Source organism: Hippichthys cyanospilos, chromosome 1 (genome assembly GCF_059441005.1).
Source record: "Hippichthys cyanospilos isolate Australia breed blue-spotted pipefish chromosome 1, RoL_Hcya_1.0, whole genome shotgun sequence".
Lineage (NCBI taxonomy): Eukaryota > Metazoa > Chordata > Actinopteri > Syngnathiformes > Syngnathidae > Hippichthys > Hippichthys cyanospilos.
The window spans coordinates 27,607,409-27,622,120 of record NC_142369.1 but is presented as its reverse complement, the minus strand read 5'-3'; the positions used below and the strand labels follow the sequence as shown (position 1 = coordinate 27,622,120).

The window sequence follows — 14,712 nt, the reverse complement described above, 5'->3', positions numbered from 1 at the left end:
CCCACTTGTCACATTCTCGATCATCCGCGCAATTATTTAGCCCCGTTTTTCCCCTTTGAAAATCGACTACATTTGTCTTAATGGTACTCACTGTGTATAGGCAGCTCCATGTACATCCAAAACCAAAGGCACAGTATATAAACAACAGAAGCTGTTTTAGTGTAACACACAAGCGCTATTGTATTTGAGCCTATCATCCATAGTCCATGGAAAGCGAAAGCCGCAGTCCCTGATCAGCGATGCGATAGATGTACGCGGTGGAAGGCAGGACTGTCTGCTGAGGTGGCACAGTCTCTAAAGAGATTATGCAGCCTATCTAATCCTAAATTATTTCTCAACAAGCTGGTGGTGCTGATCACCATTTTAAACTCTTCTTAGATATCCATTCAAGTGAAAGATTCATGCATTGTTCAGTTTGTCTGAAATCAGAGTCGTTTTGTGAGGTTTGCCATAAATTGATCAAGAGTTCAATAGGATAGTAATGCTTTCCTATTCATCTGTCTTTTGCATGGGTTAACAATACTACCCACAAAAAGGTGCAAACTGCTGTCAAACTGTAACAAAGTGTACGCACATGCTCATGATGCTGTTCTACACCACCGGTGTGAAAAAAAAGAAGGAAAAGTAAAAAAAGAGTGCCGGCTAAATTTAAAACAGCGCTTGTATGAGCTTTTACTATGTTGTAACAATGTTCCCAATGAAAAAGCAGAGGAGAAAATTTTCCGTATGTATAGTTGTCTGCACTGCTAGCTATACAGCATGTTACATTTTATGTGCATTCACAATTGAAATACTTTTGTGTAGGAACAAGTGTTGTGTGTTTAAGTGGATAATCCCAACGGTGGATCAATCGAGACAGTTCTGTCTAATGCGCCTGATGGATAGACAAAGACTGCTGTCAACACAATATTTGCTTATAGCTCCAACACCTAGGGCCCTGTTTTTGTAGACAGGTGCACTTGTGTTCAGTGTAAAAATGGGTACATCTGCATTTTTTGTGCCAGGGTAAATCAGTTTAGCATTTGGCAAACTACATTTTGCCTCGCTGGGCGTTCCGGCAGACTGAGGACATTTTGGTGACGGAAAGTAGCCTAAAATTTCGATCATTTCAAAGCTGATCTAAATTGTGGCGCAGGTGATGTAACATTGTGGTGGGTGATAAAGATGCAGGCAGACTGATTTGAGCTTGGCAAGTGTGTGTGTGGTAGATGTCTTTGTTTTTCAATCACCCTGACAGCATGGGGAAATCCACTTGAAGCATAAGAGAAATCAATTCCTTGAATTGGGGGGGGGGGAATCTCTTTGTTTGCATCAGTTCCATTGATTCATTGTAAGAATCTGATCTACCGGACGTGTCTCACTTGACATATTTATCTACTGCAGTTGTAATTTTTAATATGCATTGTTCGTAAATAGAACGATTACATCTGCGGACCTCCTGCGACCGTACAATCTGGTGTGACTCAATGGATATTGGCCTGTGATCTGTTTTTTATTTTTATTTTGACCGTTGTTGAAGTTATGTGGATGGACGTATAGATGGATTGCACTGTAAGAAGTGCGAGCTCTTAACGTAAATGTTTCTAATTCTGTGTCACAAGTGCTTCTTCCAGGTCATTAGATTTTACCACATGGAGTAATAGGTTGTGTTTATGCCTTGCATTGTCAACTTACCTATGTCTTGAAGCACATATGCAAAATGATCGATTGACAATATCAGAACTGTAACTGCCCGAAAAGAGTTACGCCACATCAGAAACGCGGTTCAACGTGCACAGTAAGGTGAACCCCCCGTTGATTGCGATCGCCCCGGAATTACCATTGACTAACATTTTGTCCTGTCCACTGGGACATCAAATGTCATTTTTTTCTAGAATAATCAAAATATATCTGAAGTGTTTTGCACAAGAGTCTCTAAAGCAAGGCTATCCAAACTCAATCCTCAAGGACCACTGTCCTGCAAGTTTCTAACCCCCAACACACCTGTCTCTAATGATCAGCTCATCAGCAAGCTCAGCAGAAGCCTCACATTGATCCTGATCATTTGAATTGAATTGAAATCAAATGAACTGAAACTACAGGACTAGGTTTGGACATCCCTCCCTAAATTGTATGAATCAAACAGTAGATCCTTGTCTTACTTTGCATCTGTTAGTCTGCGGGTGAACCAATGTTGGAGGGTTGCAGACTTTCGACTAAATCTAGCACCGCTCATGCTGTGAGTTATGGTGCAGATCAAGACCTGACCCATTTCCTCTCATTCCTGCCCAACTGACTCTAAAATGGGTCAGAGCAGACGACATGCACGGGGAAGTCAATGAACATGGTCTGTAAGTCACTTCTACTGGTCTATAAACGGGTCAATTGTGTCTGGGACCATACAGTTTTGTTCGCAACAAGACAATCACTTCTCCATTCGTGACTGATGTTTCTGATCCTCTCGCCTTGTCTTTTATTATGCCTTATTAAGTTTGCTGCTGTGATGTGGCTACTATACGGTACGTATATACTCAACATTTCTATTGCTTTCCAGCAAAGATTTGCGTCCGGCCTGTATAGTTGACTGCTCTGCTTCAGTGATTACAGTATATCTGTATTTGCTGTATGCCTTCCTACCACATGGGAGATTGTAGTCCTCTTTGCACTACACAATTATGCCCAAAGGAGCACAGGCGTGTGGGCATGAGCATTGTTTGCGAGAGCATTTGTGTTCCAGTGATTTTCTTCCACAAATGAAGAAACAAGAAAAGTGAAGTACGTGTATGGCACGCGCGCGTGTTTGCAAATGTGTGTGTGGGTGTGCGCATTGTCGACCGTGCGCATGTGATGCGCTCATTGCCAGCGGGGACTGTCAGGTAGGATATAGAGATACGGTCATGACAGCATTGCTGTTGCCAGGGTGACCACCCACTCGCTGCCCTCGTCTGGCTGTCACAGCAATGATGCGCTAAGCTGTCACACTCTTAAAGGAAGTGATGTCACCGAGTGTCCTGTTTGCACCCACCCCCCTTCCCGTCTCTCTATCGCGGCCGCTGAGGATTTAGGAATTGTTCAAAGCAGAGGACTCCCACTTCTTCCTTTAGTACACAATACTTGCTTTCCATCTGTTATGTTTCAGCTGCACCGATGGATTAGAGTAGAATGTTTTTTTGTGTGTGCAGTTTGTATTATTTGAAAAGTTATGCTGGTGTTTACACCAACTTTAGTTTCTTTCCGCAACAAAGTACTCACGGCAAAAAGTCGAACAGCTCTAAACAAGCTCCTAGCGTATGATAAAAAAAAAAAAAAAAAACTCTGCACCAATGACACTAATTGTGTAAAAAAAAAAGAAAAAAGTACTGCGATGCAGAGTCTCATTTTTCTGGGTTAAATGATGCAGCTGAAATCTTGTTCATTATAGGCATTTCTGACAGGCTATGGGACGTGGACCAATGAAGCCTTCATTTAATTTGGTTTTGGTATTTCAAGAGGTAACTTAGTGCAACACTGGAATATGACTTGAGCTCTCCTCTCCGGAATGGGGAGGGCATCTGAAGCGAGTGACTGACAGCTCTGTCGACCAGCAGGAGTGCGAGTGTTTATCCTGAGGTTGTTATGTAAGAGCAGGACTGCAACGCTGGCGATTCCTCAGCTAAGAGGAGGATCAGTCTCAAGCTCATGAGAGAAAGAGAAAGACAACTTTAGAAATAACAAGGCCAGATAGATGCGCCGTTAGATCTGTACGTGTGCATGTTTGTGCGCGTGCGTGCGTGCGTGCATGTGGCTGATTGTGGCCATGAGGACTATATTACGCCAGCGTGTGCGTTATCATAATTGATTTTTAATGAAGTGAGGTTCTCCTGTGTATTTCCTGGGCTGCCCCTCTTTAAATAGAGTCCTAATTATCTACAATGAGCTACGAGGGGGAAAAAAAGAGGCTGCCGCCGGTATTATTACAATGTTTCATGTTGTAACACACACTTATTAAAACAGAAATGCAAGCACATGAACTAAGTGACACGAATTAAGGTTCCACGTTCATCATGTAACTACAAATTAAGTCCACTAGGTGTTGCTGTATTTGTAAAGCGGGTGTGTGCGTGTAGTATGTGTCGTTGACAAGAGGCAGACTGGGCACGCATGTTTCATTTATTCAGCCTGCGGGATGGCTCCGACGTAGAACAGCACTCAGAGCGACACAAAACACACAATCGCAGCTTGGCGCTGTAGTTTCACATCTGAGGGAACAGTTGATAGCACTTCCCATCCTAACTTTTGCACTTGAGAAAGGCAACGCTCCTGAGGTCGACTCGCGGAGGGTGACTGTGGGCGGTGTTTTCACGATATTAAAAATATGAAACATTTCTTTTCTTCCCAAGTTAACAAGACATCTTGTGGGAGAATGAAGGAGATCGACACTTTCTCCTTCCCTCCCCCGAAGCCTGCTTGTTAAATGTGAGCAAGTCTGCAGCTGGTCTTAGATGTCTTACACTCTCTGAATTATGTTATCACGATTCGCCATCCCTTCCACTTCAGTCTGTTTGACATTGCCGCGTGTCTCTGCGCGTTCCTCCACGCTGTAAGTGGCTGTGTGACTTGGAAATCATCTCAGTTTCTGTATTTCATGATCTATTTCCATCTCGCCGCAGAACTCCTTGTCGCATAAAGCAGAGAGAGGAGCGAGCTTTTTCTTCCCGGCCGCCGATGATGAGAAACACTGCAAAAACTTCTGGTGCTGTGATTGCTGAGTGAATTAAGTCTCACTTCTGGGAATAGCGCATATGAATGCTGCTTGGTTTATCTCCCCTGCGTCTCCTCTCATGTTTGCACATCTTACTGTCCCATTAAAATCAATGGTGTGCTCCTCTGCCAATGGATTCAAATGGACTTGAGCAGCACATTGCCTCACTTGCTGTGTGAACCATCTAAAACTTAGTGAATAGCTGTGGACTTTGCGCTCTTCTGAACAAACTCATTTTCAGTCGCTTTCGCCCGTCATTCATACTGCTTGTGTTCGCGGATGTCTGCGCTTTTCTGTCGATGTCTACGCTGTCGACGTCGTTGTGTTTGAACGCAGCACATTTATGAAAATACTGTATAGGAATTTTAACATTCTAGTGCTTCTGATAGACCTTCCTTAGAAACAATTCGATACACAGTTTTACTTTAATTCTCAGAAATGGACAAATTCAAGTAGTCAAGTCTTGACAAAAGTACTGTACTATACTGACCTTATATACAATGCCAGCTTAACACCTACTGTATTCATTCCACGTACAATATACCATATAATACCGCTGTATGTACTTCAGCTATAGTACAGACCAAAGGTTTGGGCACACCTCATTCAATGTGTTTTTCAAATTAGCCAGCTACCGGTTGCTCTGATTACGGCTTTTTACACTCTTAATCTGCATTCTCTCGATGAGCTTCAAGAGGTTCACCTGAAATGGTTTTCACTTACTGCTGTGTCTTATTAGAGCTAATTAGTGGGATTTTTGCTATATCACTGCACGGGTACCATCAGTTGTGCTGTGCAGAAGCCAGGTTCATACACAGATGGCAGCCCTATTGAACTGTTCATATTATGAACAACTTTTATGATTCATATTATTCCAAGAACAAGTCTGTGAGAAAAGAAAAAAACACTGGCCATCATTACTCTAAGGAACTGGATGAGAAGGTGCATCCAAACCTTCAGCATGTACTGTATATTTTGACCGTAAAAATAATGAGCTCAGCTTGTCACATTGTTAGTTGGAATCATGATCTTGCTTGGTCTTCTTACAGAGGTTATGTAGCCAAAATGATAAGAGGTATTTGCTTTGTGCGACACATAACTTGTCATAAAGAGAAAGGCAACATCTGTCTAATTAAAAGACAAATACAGTAGAGTGCCACTTGTCAAGCTCCACCTTTTAATTGCAGGGCCAGAATTGATACCCCAGCAGAAGAAGGCTAAAAGGCAGCCTGAAATTTTGGGAAGATAGCTTTCACAACTTTATTGATTGATCAGATCCCTTCAATTGTTTGTATTTGCTGACAGATTGTTTACATGGAAATTCATGATGGGCACATGCTTCCTTGCTGTCACAAAGTTTTACACAGCTTTGTACTGTACAAGTCATCAGACTCATGTGCTTTAAAACAACTTCCAAAATGGCACATAGCAGCAATTACTTGCCTGCCACTATTACGGCATGTCCTGAACACAGTTATTAGGTTTTTTTTTTTTAAGTTTTTGTAAACAGTGAAGTGGAAAACCTATGGTTGAAAACGTCATTCCACTTTAAGCATGATTGGAGAATTAATTGTGACGGAAACATGAAAATAATTGTGGTAGCGGTGGCATAAAGCTTTCATTGAGCGGAGGGCTCATTCGTTTTGAAGCGCTGTACATGCATATCGCATCCCGTAAAATCTTTTTCTTGTCTTCTCTTTGCCAGCACAACTGTCTCCACACACATACTGTATATAGCAACAGTCAGAAAAACAGTCTCTCTTGCCCTACCCCCCCATGCTGTGTGTCAGAGGGCATGAGCTTGGTCCAGCTTGCCATGCAGCCACAAAGCACTCTGGGTAATTGCTCAGATAGCAGGTCTGGGATCAGCTGCAGTTTGCTCAAAGAATATTGTTCTGCAACGTGATTGGACACTGCCGAGAGGGAACAGAAGGGGGCCACTGGCTGTTATCCAGTGCATCGATTTTCTCTCTCTCTCTCTCACTCTCTCTCTCTCTCTCACACACACACACACACACACACGCACACACACACGAAATTTGCAACACATTCAGATATGCTTGAATGCATAAATTACTGTGAGCTGCTTTAAAAAAAAAAGACATTACAGTATGATTCTATGCTTAGCCCCCTCCCCTATCCAACACACACACACACACACACGTCTCCCACCCAATGCAGCATGTGTCCTCAGATGGATAAGAGGAGAAGGAGGCGTGGGAAAAAATCCACAGGGTAAACCCCTGCCCCAAAACATACACACAGTCTGAGTCTGCCCATCTGCCTCCTCTGATCTTCCTCTCATGATCACTGTACACACTCACACACACAGGCGTACACTCGTGGCCTTCAGTCCCTTAGGTGACCCATAGGACCCCGACAGCCTTTGACCTTTCCTTAAGCACCGAATGAGCGCATCACAGTGGAACGGCTCCAAGTGTGAGAGGTCTGCATCTGGCCATTATGATCCTGAAATCAGCCATGAGAATGCACACACACAGACAACGCACGCACATGGCTTTAAACGCCGTCTTGTATCGCTCCCTGTCATGACTTGCTCCTCACATCAGCGCATATGCGTGTGAGCGCTGAGCTGGGCTGCAACACCGATGGGGTGCCTGTGTCCGTATTTTGCTTGGACTGAGGGAATGAACGTACAGAAGAAGATGTTTACACACACTGAGTGAGGTCGTTCCCTCCTGGGGTGGGAAAATAATGTTTGTTGGCGTTGGCCATGTCCTTATCCTCCTTCAATGCTCCTCCTACGGTGTTTCTCTTGAGTCTAATTGTAGATGACAGTGTGGGTGTGTGTGTGTCTTTGAGGGGGAGGGAGAGAAAAAGGTGGCTGTCCCAGAGAGCCAAAGAAAAGTTAGAGAGTCTAATAGAAGGGAAGGGGGGGACATGCATGCAAAGACAAAGAAGAAGAAAAAAACCCTCTTCCATTCTTAATAAAGGCAAGGACTGCCCAAACCGGAAAATGCAACTCGAGCAGGCAGTTTTTACAAATTAGGCTTACTGAGGTGAAAAATAAATTGTGTATCAAATGCAAAACAGTGTAGAAGTCTGCTGTTCACAATAGCAATTAAATTAAATTTTAATGTGAAGAGGAGGAAGAAAATACACCGTATCTTTGTGTGGGTACCACACAATTACGCTTTTATAATTGATCAAATAACGCACTCTTGCATTTTGTAATAATAATAATAATTACTACCTACACAATTGAACATTGAATGAAGCGCATTGAAACATTGAATGATTTTGAACTATGTCCAATGATAATGAAAATATGTTATAGTAATAATAGATAATGAAAAATAAGTATTGAAAGAATTGAAAGAGATTGAATGCAATGAATGTTTTTTTCTTATGTCTCATTGGGAATGAATTTAGGTTTTTTTGAGCGCAAAAATCTGTGAATTGAATGAGCAATTAGGCACAATGCAAATCTGTTTGGTTGAATGTGTCATTGAGGATGAATAGGGATTTTTTTTGGGTGGGATCTGTTTTTGTTAAAGTTTTAATAAATCAGAATGTGGGGTATATATAATAGAATAGAATAGAATTTGGTTTGAGAAAAATACCTATACACATGGTGTGATTTACTCATTGAATTTAATTAATTATATGGAAGTAGATGCATGACAAAAAGTATTAAAAAAAAACCACAAAAAAAACATGTATGCGTAAAGGCCTTCAGCCTTCACAAAATAATTATAACTATGAAGTGTTCCCTCATCATAGCACGGTTCACCTTTCGCGACCTCGCTTTTACTATTCATTTTTTGGGGGGTTGAACTTTTTTTGCCTGCTTTCTACAAATATTTTAACTTTGTGTTCAAACAGGAAATTGTTAGAAAATATTAATGCCTGCCAGATAAAAATGGTTGAAGTGTAAAATTAGGCATTTTATAGCCTTGTGTAGTAAACCAAAAGATGTATGCAACAAAAACAATAAATGATGACATACAGTTTAACAAACAAAAACATAATGAATAAAATAAGCATTTTTTAATAAACAAAAAAACAATACTTGAAAAATACACATGAAAACTGCAAATAGACAAAAAGTATTAAAAAACAAACACACACACACGATCCACCTCTACTCCAAAACATTCAGCTCTTGCGTGTATATTTTGTAACAAGTGAGGGAACCCAGTATATAGCGTTTTTAAAGGGAGCTCAGGACGTTTGTGACAAATTTGCCTAATTTAATAAAATGTCATTGATTGGGGACCAGAAGATATTGGGGCACTTGTTATAAGACAAAACAAAGTGGCCGCCTGTCTGTCTAATGTTGCCAAATGATGTTGTCAGTTTCAGCTGTATTGACACAGTACTTTTGTTCCATGAATCAAAACTTTAATGTAACGATCCTTCCATTGCCGACTGGCTCTGCGAAATCCCAGGCCTTAGCCGTGCTTCCGGTATCCATTTCAAGCTAACGCTTCTTCCCCAAGATTGTGTTGTTTGCGATAAAGCGCGCCAAAACCTTCCCGATCTTCTAAGACGTATCGTTCCATTTGCCTTTGACGAGGCGCTTAATTTGTCTTGATTGGGAGAAACTCGCAGGCTTCGTCGGAGACGTGACAAGCACCGAAAAGCTATTGACGTGCACAGTGAAATGGGCTCACAAGCCCATCTAATCCTAAAGAGAAGTAGTCAAGGTATTTGTAGTACTTTGGTTGAACTCCCTGATTGTTTCATACTTGTGACTGTGAAAGCCATCTTTCTCCAGTAAGTGAATCTTTTTACACTTTACCGCCTCAAGTAAGCTTGCTTGTGTGTTTATGTATTCCCGCAAGTGAAGCCAGAGCGAACACGAGCATGTGAATGAGAGGCCGATGGAGCTGAAGAGTGTGTCTGAATGCATGCGCGTGCGTTGCTGTTTTAAGTGCGAGAGCATGCCATGTGTGTGTCCTCTCTCAGGGATGGCCACTAATAGCTCGCCTCGGGCAACAATTTAACTCAGCCTAACAAGGTTCTCCCCAAAGTGGCCCCAGGGGCATCTCTGGCAGAGGCAAATTGATCACAAAGACTCGCACGCAGCCTGCTCTGCTCTTCACCTGCTTTCTCTCCATTTTCCCAACTCTCTCCGGTGGCATGATTGAACAGAATACATTACCCACCTTAAATTGGAGTCGAGCGAGTAAAAGCGGCAGCGGTTTTGGTTTCATCATTTCATTTCCTTTACGGAGGAACGATAAGAGACCTCGCGTCAACCGCTGGCGACCGCGTGTCCTGAGCAGTGATTGCTCGCGTGCGTCCGCACGCACGCACGCACGCACGCAGTTGAGCTAAGCGAGGTTGCTCAAGAGAGAGCGATTCAGAAAGAGAGAGAGGAGAGGATGAAGAGAGGGAAAGATAGTCCTAATAAGAATCTCTTCAATGGGATTACAAGCACTAAAACAGGCTAATCTTTGTCATTAAGAAAAGATACAGTTGGCTAAGTCACAGGCTTATTGTTGCGACGTGCAAGCTTTGCACCTGCCAACGCAGCACCTTCGCGTTGCAGGCGCATTCAGAGACACCATTTTAGATTACACATACAAACTCATTTTGTTTGCTCTCCGCTCACTACTTGAGGAGTATAAATAGTTGCAAACAAATCACTTTGCGCATCACACGGAAAACCCGTCTTACGCCCGGCGCACACCTATGCATATTCATAAAACGAGTTGGAACTGCAAACTTACAGTAAATGCAGTAATCTGATTTTGTGTTAGATAAGCTACACTTTGCAAGCGTGGACTTTGGATGCCACCGTTATGGGTGCAGGCAGGCGTTCCTTTCTGTTCGACGCTGAGGGCAACCGCAGTTTGTAAATGTAATCTGATCACAGTATCTATAACAGTGTGTGTATATGTCTAGCATTTACACTCAATGTCTATGCGGCACCTAGAAATGATATCCTCCACTTCACGCACACTTTTGGCAGGCTCGCTCGCATGCACGCTTACGTTATTATGTAAGCCAAAAGTCTTTTAATTGCTCTTCTTCCTTATCTCTGTCTCCTTCTCCCTTCCTCCCCCCTTTTACTTTTATCTCCTGAATTTAAATGCCTGCTTTAACATTTGCTCACCTCGAATCAGCTCTCCATCTACCAGTGGAGAAAAAGAAATAATTTCACGCATAATGTGGTCGAAATGAAGAAGAAAACAATCATGGTCGTAACCCACCATATCATCTTTCTTTTTCTTTTCATATGGAGTATGATTAGCTGGCCACTTTTGCAACTTTGCTCTTTATGTGTCTTGCTACACAAATGCTAACGAAAAGCAGTAATAGAATTTCCTGATAAGTTGCTCCGCGCGTGCTTTCCTTCCAAGAAAACATTTGTGTTTGAGGAGCGCCTCAAACAAACTTCAGTCTAAACTCGGAGGAAGGAAATTGAATATTGAATATTGTTGTAGCTCCAGAGAGACGTGCTTCTTTCATGGCTCAGTAAAATTGGCATAAGAGGACTTATGACTTCAAGGCAGATTTAGAGTTTCGGAGCGGTTGAGGGCTGAAAATCCCTCATGGCGTAGATAAAGTGGCTACGCAAACTCAAGCGTGCCATATTGCCCACGCTTTGTCTGTATTAAGATTTAAAGAAAAGAAAAAAAAAGACCGAGGCAAGAAGGGGGACACGGTTCGCCTCATATCCCCGAGATAGCGACGGCGGGATAAAACCAACACCAAGTCTACGCTGAGTACATGCTAAACAAACATGAGCTATGATAGCGGCTCAGTGGGACCGCAGGAGTGCCATCGGGCCACACGCACAGCGCGGCTGCGAGGAGTAGACTGTGGTCTGCGTTAGCTAGCGTATTGCCGGTGGGACATGAGTCCCACACGTGTGCTGCGACAGCATCCGAGCCCTGGCTCAGTCAGTAGGGCTGCGTCGAGGGATTAACAATGTGGCCTGCATGGGCTCGGGGTAATCTCTCCTCTCTTCTTACATAACACTCGCCATTAGTCAGCACAAACACACAATAAACAACGCGTTCGACACTGAACAAGTCCGACAACGGACCCCTCGGATCCCCGGCAGGAGAGCATAATGCGTATTCTGCAGCATGAAAGAAAGAGTAAATACGAAAATCAAGTATCTTTTAAACTGAGGGCGCTTCCATTGTCACTTGTCGTTCGAGATCTTTATGTCTCTGGATTCTGTCTCACCTTGTACGGAAATAGCAAAAAGGAGTGAGACGTCTTCAATTTCAGGATCACCCCGTAGCGGAAGTCATGTCATCAGAGCGACGCACCATAGATTTATCTGAACAGACTGTTTCCGTCGGATTTGAGGAAAAGTCGATCTGGGGATGCTTCGGAATCGGACGGATCAATGCGCAAGCCTCCGCGGCAAAACAGGATAGAACTAATTCTATTGGCATGGGGCCGTCATGCGTGTCGTATTTGACTGTGTGTGTGCGCGCGTGTGCGTTTGATGCTATTGCGAGTATGATCGCATGGGAATAAATATGCGAGTAAATGGCATCTTTTGCAATTTGTACAGCATCAGCACACCTGCAGTCTCGCCTTTGACCTCAGCGTGACTTCACCCTATGAACCGTTCCTGTCCTTCCGCCATCATTTGCCACGGTGGGGAAGTGCGGGAGTTCGTGATTGACACCTATCACTGACAAAGCGGATCGAAGGGAGCTTTGGCCATCCCTCTCCGGCCTGACAGACCCCCTCCGCTTTGGCTACTGCAGGCTGAACTCTTTGACCTCGGTGCATTGAGGTGGCACAAACTCTGACGCTGCAGCAAATAGAAATATGTTCCACGCAAGATGAATTCAATTACTTTGTATTGCTGTTGTAAGTGGCTATATGGAAAGTGCGAGATTCATGTACTTGCAAATTCATAATCAGGTTTTAGATGAAAATGGAAACGGTGTCGATTTTAAATACAGAATTTCATTTTCAAACCATTTTGCACAACGGCAATGTAAAGCACGAATTTTCTGAAATGCCGAAACAAACCCAGATTATATTTTTCGGATCAGTTGTTTCTTTTCAGTGTTTGTTTTTCTCGCTCGGCAATAGGGTGACGTCACAGTCAGTCGGAACTTCGGAAGTCGTGGCCACTGTATAATGATAATTGCCACAGCACATCGGAGGCCTCTATTTTTTATATCCTTGTGGTTGTGAACACATTTCTATGTAAGGGCAGCTGAGACACACACACATACACACAGGTTGTGAGTGGGGGGCGCGCTGCCCACTCTGATTTAATTCTATCTGACAAAACCCTTTCGGGCGTGCAGAGGGAGAGAGGAAGATGGGGAGGGATAGAGATGGAGAAAGAGTGGTGAGAGAGACGCTTCAGGGGCCTCCTCTGCTAACCGTGGCTGTAAAGTGAAAGCTGGAGCTGCCCGTAAACCCCCCCCTTCAAGCCTCCCATGCACAAGAGTGGTCGCTATAATGTGGAGGGAAAAAAAGGCAAAGTGCATGACGGAGTTTGGTTGAAGATGACAGAATGAGTGATGCGGGCCATATTTATGTTTTTTCTGGCTCAAGGTCGTGGTGGCCTTTAAGCAGCGGGGACAAAATGTTAAATGATGTCCAAACATAGCACACGACAGCGGACAAACGATACATACTTTGGATGCAGTACTTGAGGGTCGGCTATAACTTTATACCCGGATGGTGTTTGGAACGGATGTCGTTCTTGCTGTTGTGATGATGTGAATTTTCATTGAAATTGTCTAGATATTAATTTATTGCCACAATTAATTCACACTACCACAATCAATTATTAATAAATAACCCATTTAGATAAACAGACATACAATATACGATATGCATAACAATCCACTTTAGTCCATTTTTACTGAGAAGTTCAGTATCAGTATTTTTTTTTAATCTTCAAGAAAAGCATTTGCAGAGTCCACAAATATTGATCACATTTAACTGTCGCCTAGACCCGCACAATGTAGAATAGTAGAATAGTTCACACCGTCCAAACCTTGTCTTTACTTTAAAAGGGCAAAATACAGCCACGCATTTTCATAAAGTTCATTGACGCATTTTTGTCCCTGTCTGAATTACAGTCACAATAAAACAAATACCTCCAAAGGAATATTAATATTCCCACTGCAAATGTGCAAAAACTGGAACTGATATACAGCGCAATTTACCAGTGTACACGGACAAAGGTAGTAAGTATTTGTTGGCGGTTGTGCGCGTGTTTGTGCGCGCGCGTGTGTGAGAGAGAGACGCGGATAGAGAGAGAGAGTCGTCGACATGACATTGACGTTGAAATTGAACTTGCCGGGCGCCTTGCAGAGAAATGGGTTAGTGGAGCGAACATCAAGTGGACCTGGAACATCGAATAAACTTTTTAGACAAGCCCTTAATCAACAGAGTGACTTAAGACCAATTAAAAAAAAGAAAAAAAAAACGATTTCCTGTAACGCCATCAGGGGCAAATTCCGGGTGACTAAGGTAATTAATCAGGCGCCACTTTTAATTTCCGAACGCTTTACGCGTGGATTTGTTCATCTGTTCATTTGACGCTGGCAAATAAAGCGTCAACACTTTCTCCGCTGTTTATTGTAATGGAACTGACTGGAGAGTTGAAAATGAATCCAAAACAACTCCCTCAAAAAACTTTCAAGGTCCATCATGACATGTGGCAAATCCGGCGTGCGAGTGCGTGCGTGCGTGCGTGCGTGCGTGGAGTTTGGTTCTCTTACCTCGCATGGTGTTGCTGTTGCGCCTCACGTCCCGAAGCAGCAGTCATGAAGAAACAAACATAAACACTAAAATAAAAAGGGGCGTCTCTGCGGGCAAGATCCTCTGTTGAAAAGAACAAGTGAGAACTAAAAGAGTGCCGACGATGCGCGTCGACGACCGCTGGCTGCCTTGATCGGAGTCGGCTTGTGCGCTAAAAGCATCCCAGAACGGGGCGCGTCGAGGCGGACTGAGGTCGTTCGGCGTGTCGGTGCTTGCGCTCTGGTCTCGCGGTCGCTTTCATGACATCTGCGCTCTCACCTCGA

The 14,712-nt window shown here is 43.3% G+C and overlaps 1 protein-coding gene across 2 annotated transcripts in view; it reads right to left on the bottom strand.

Moving 5' to 3' along the window:
- rorb (RAR-related orphan receptor B) overlaps positions 1–14,712 on the bottom strand; it is a 25,860-nt gene extending 11,148 nt beyond the window's left edge. The window contains exon 1 of one of the 2 annotated variants that reach the window (XM_088433615.1): positions 14,410–14,712. In XM_088433615.1, coding sequence (XP_088289741.1) covers positions 14,410–14,416 — 7 coding nt within the window. In that variant the 5' untranslated portion in view covers positions 14,417–14,712. Of the gene's footprint in view, positions 1–91; positions 208–14,409 lie in introns of those variants that run through there. The other variant, XM_088433609.1, reaches the window with a different exon arrangement.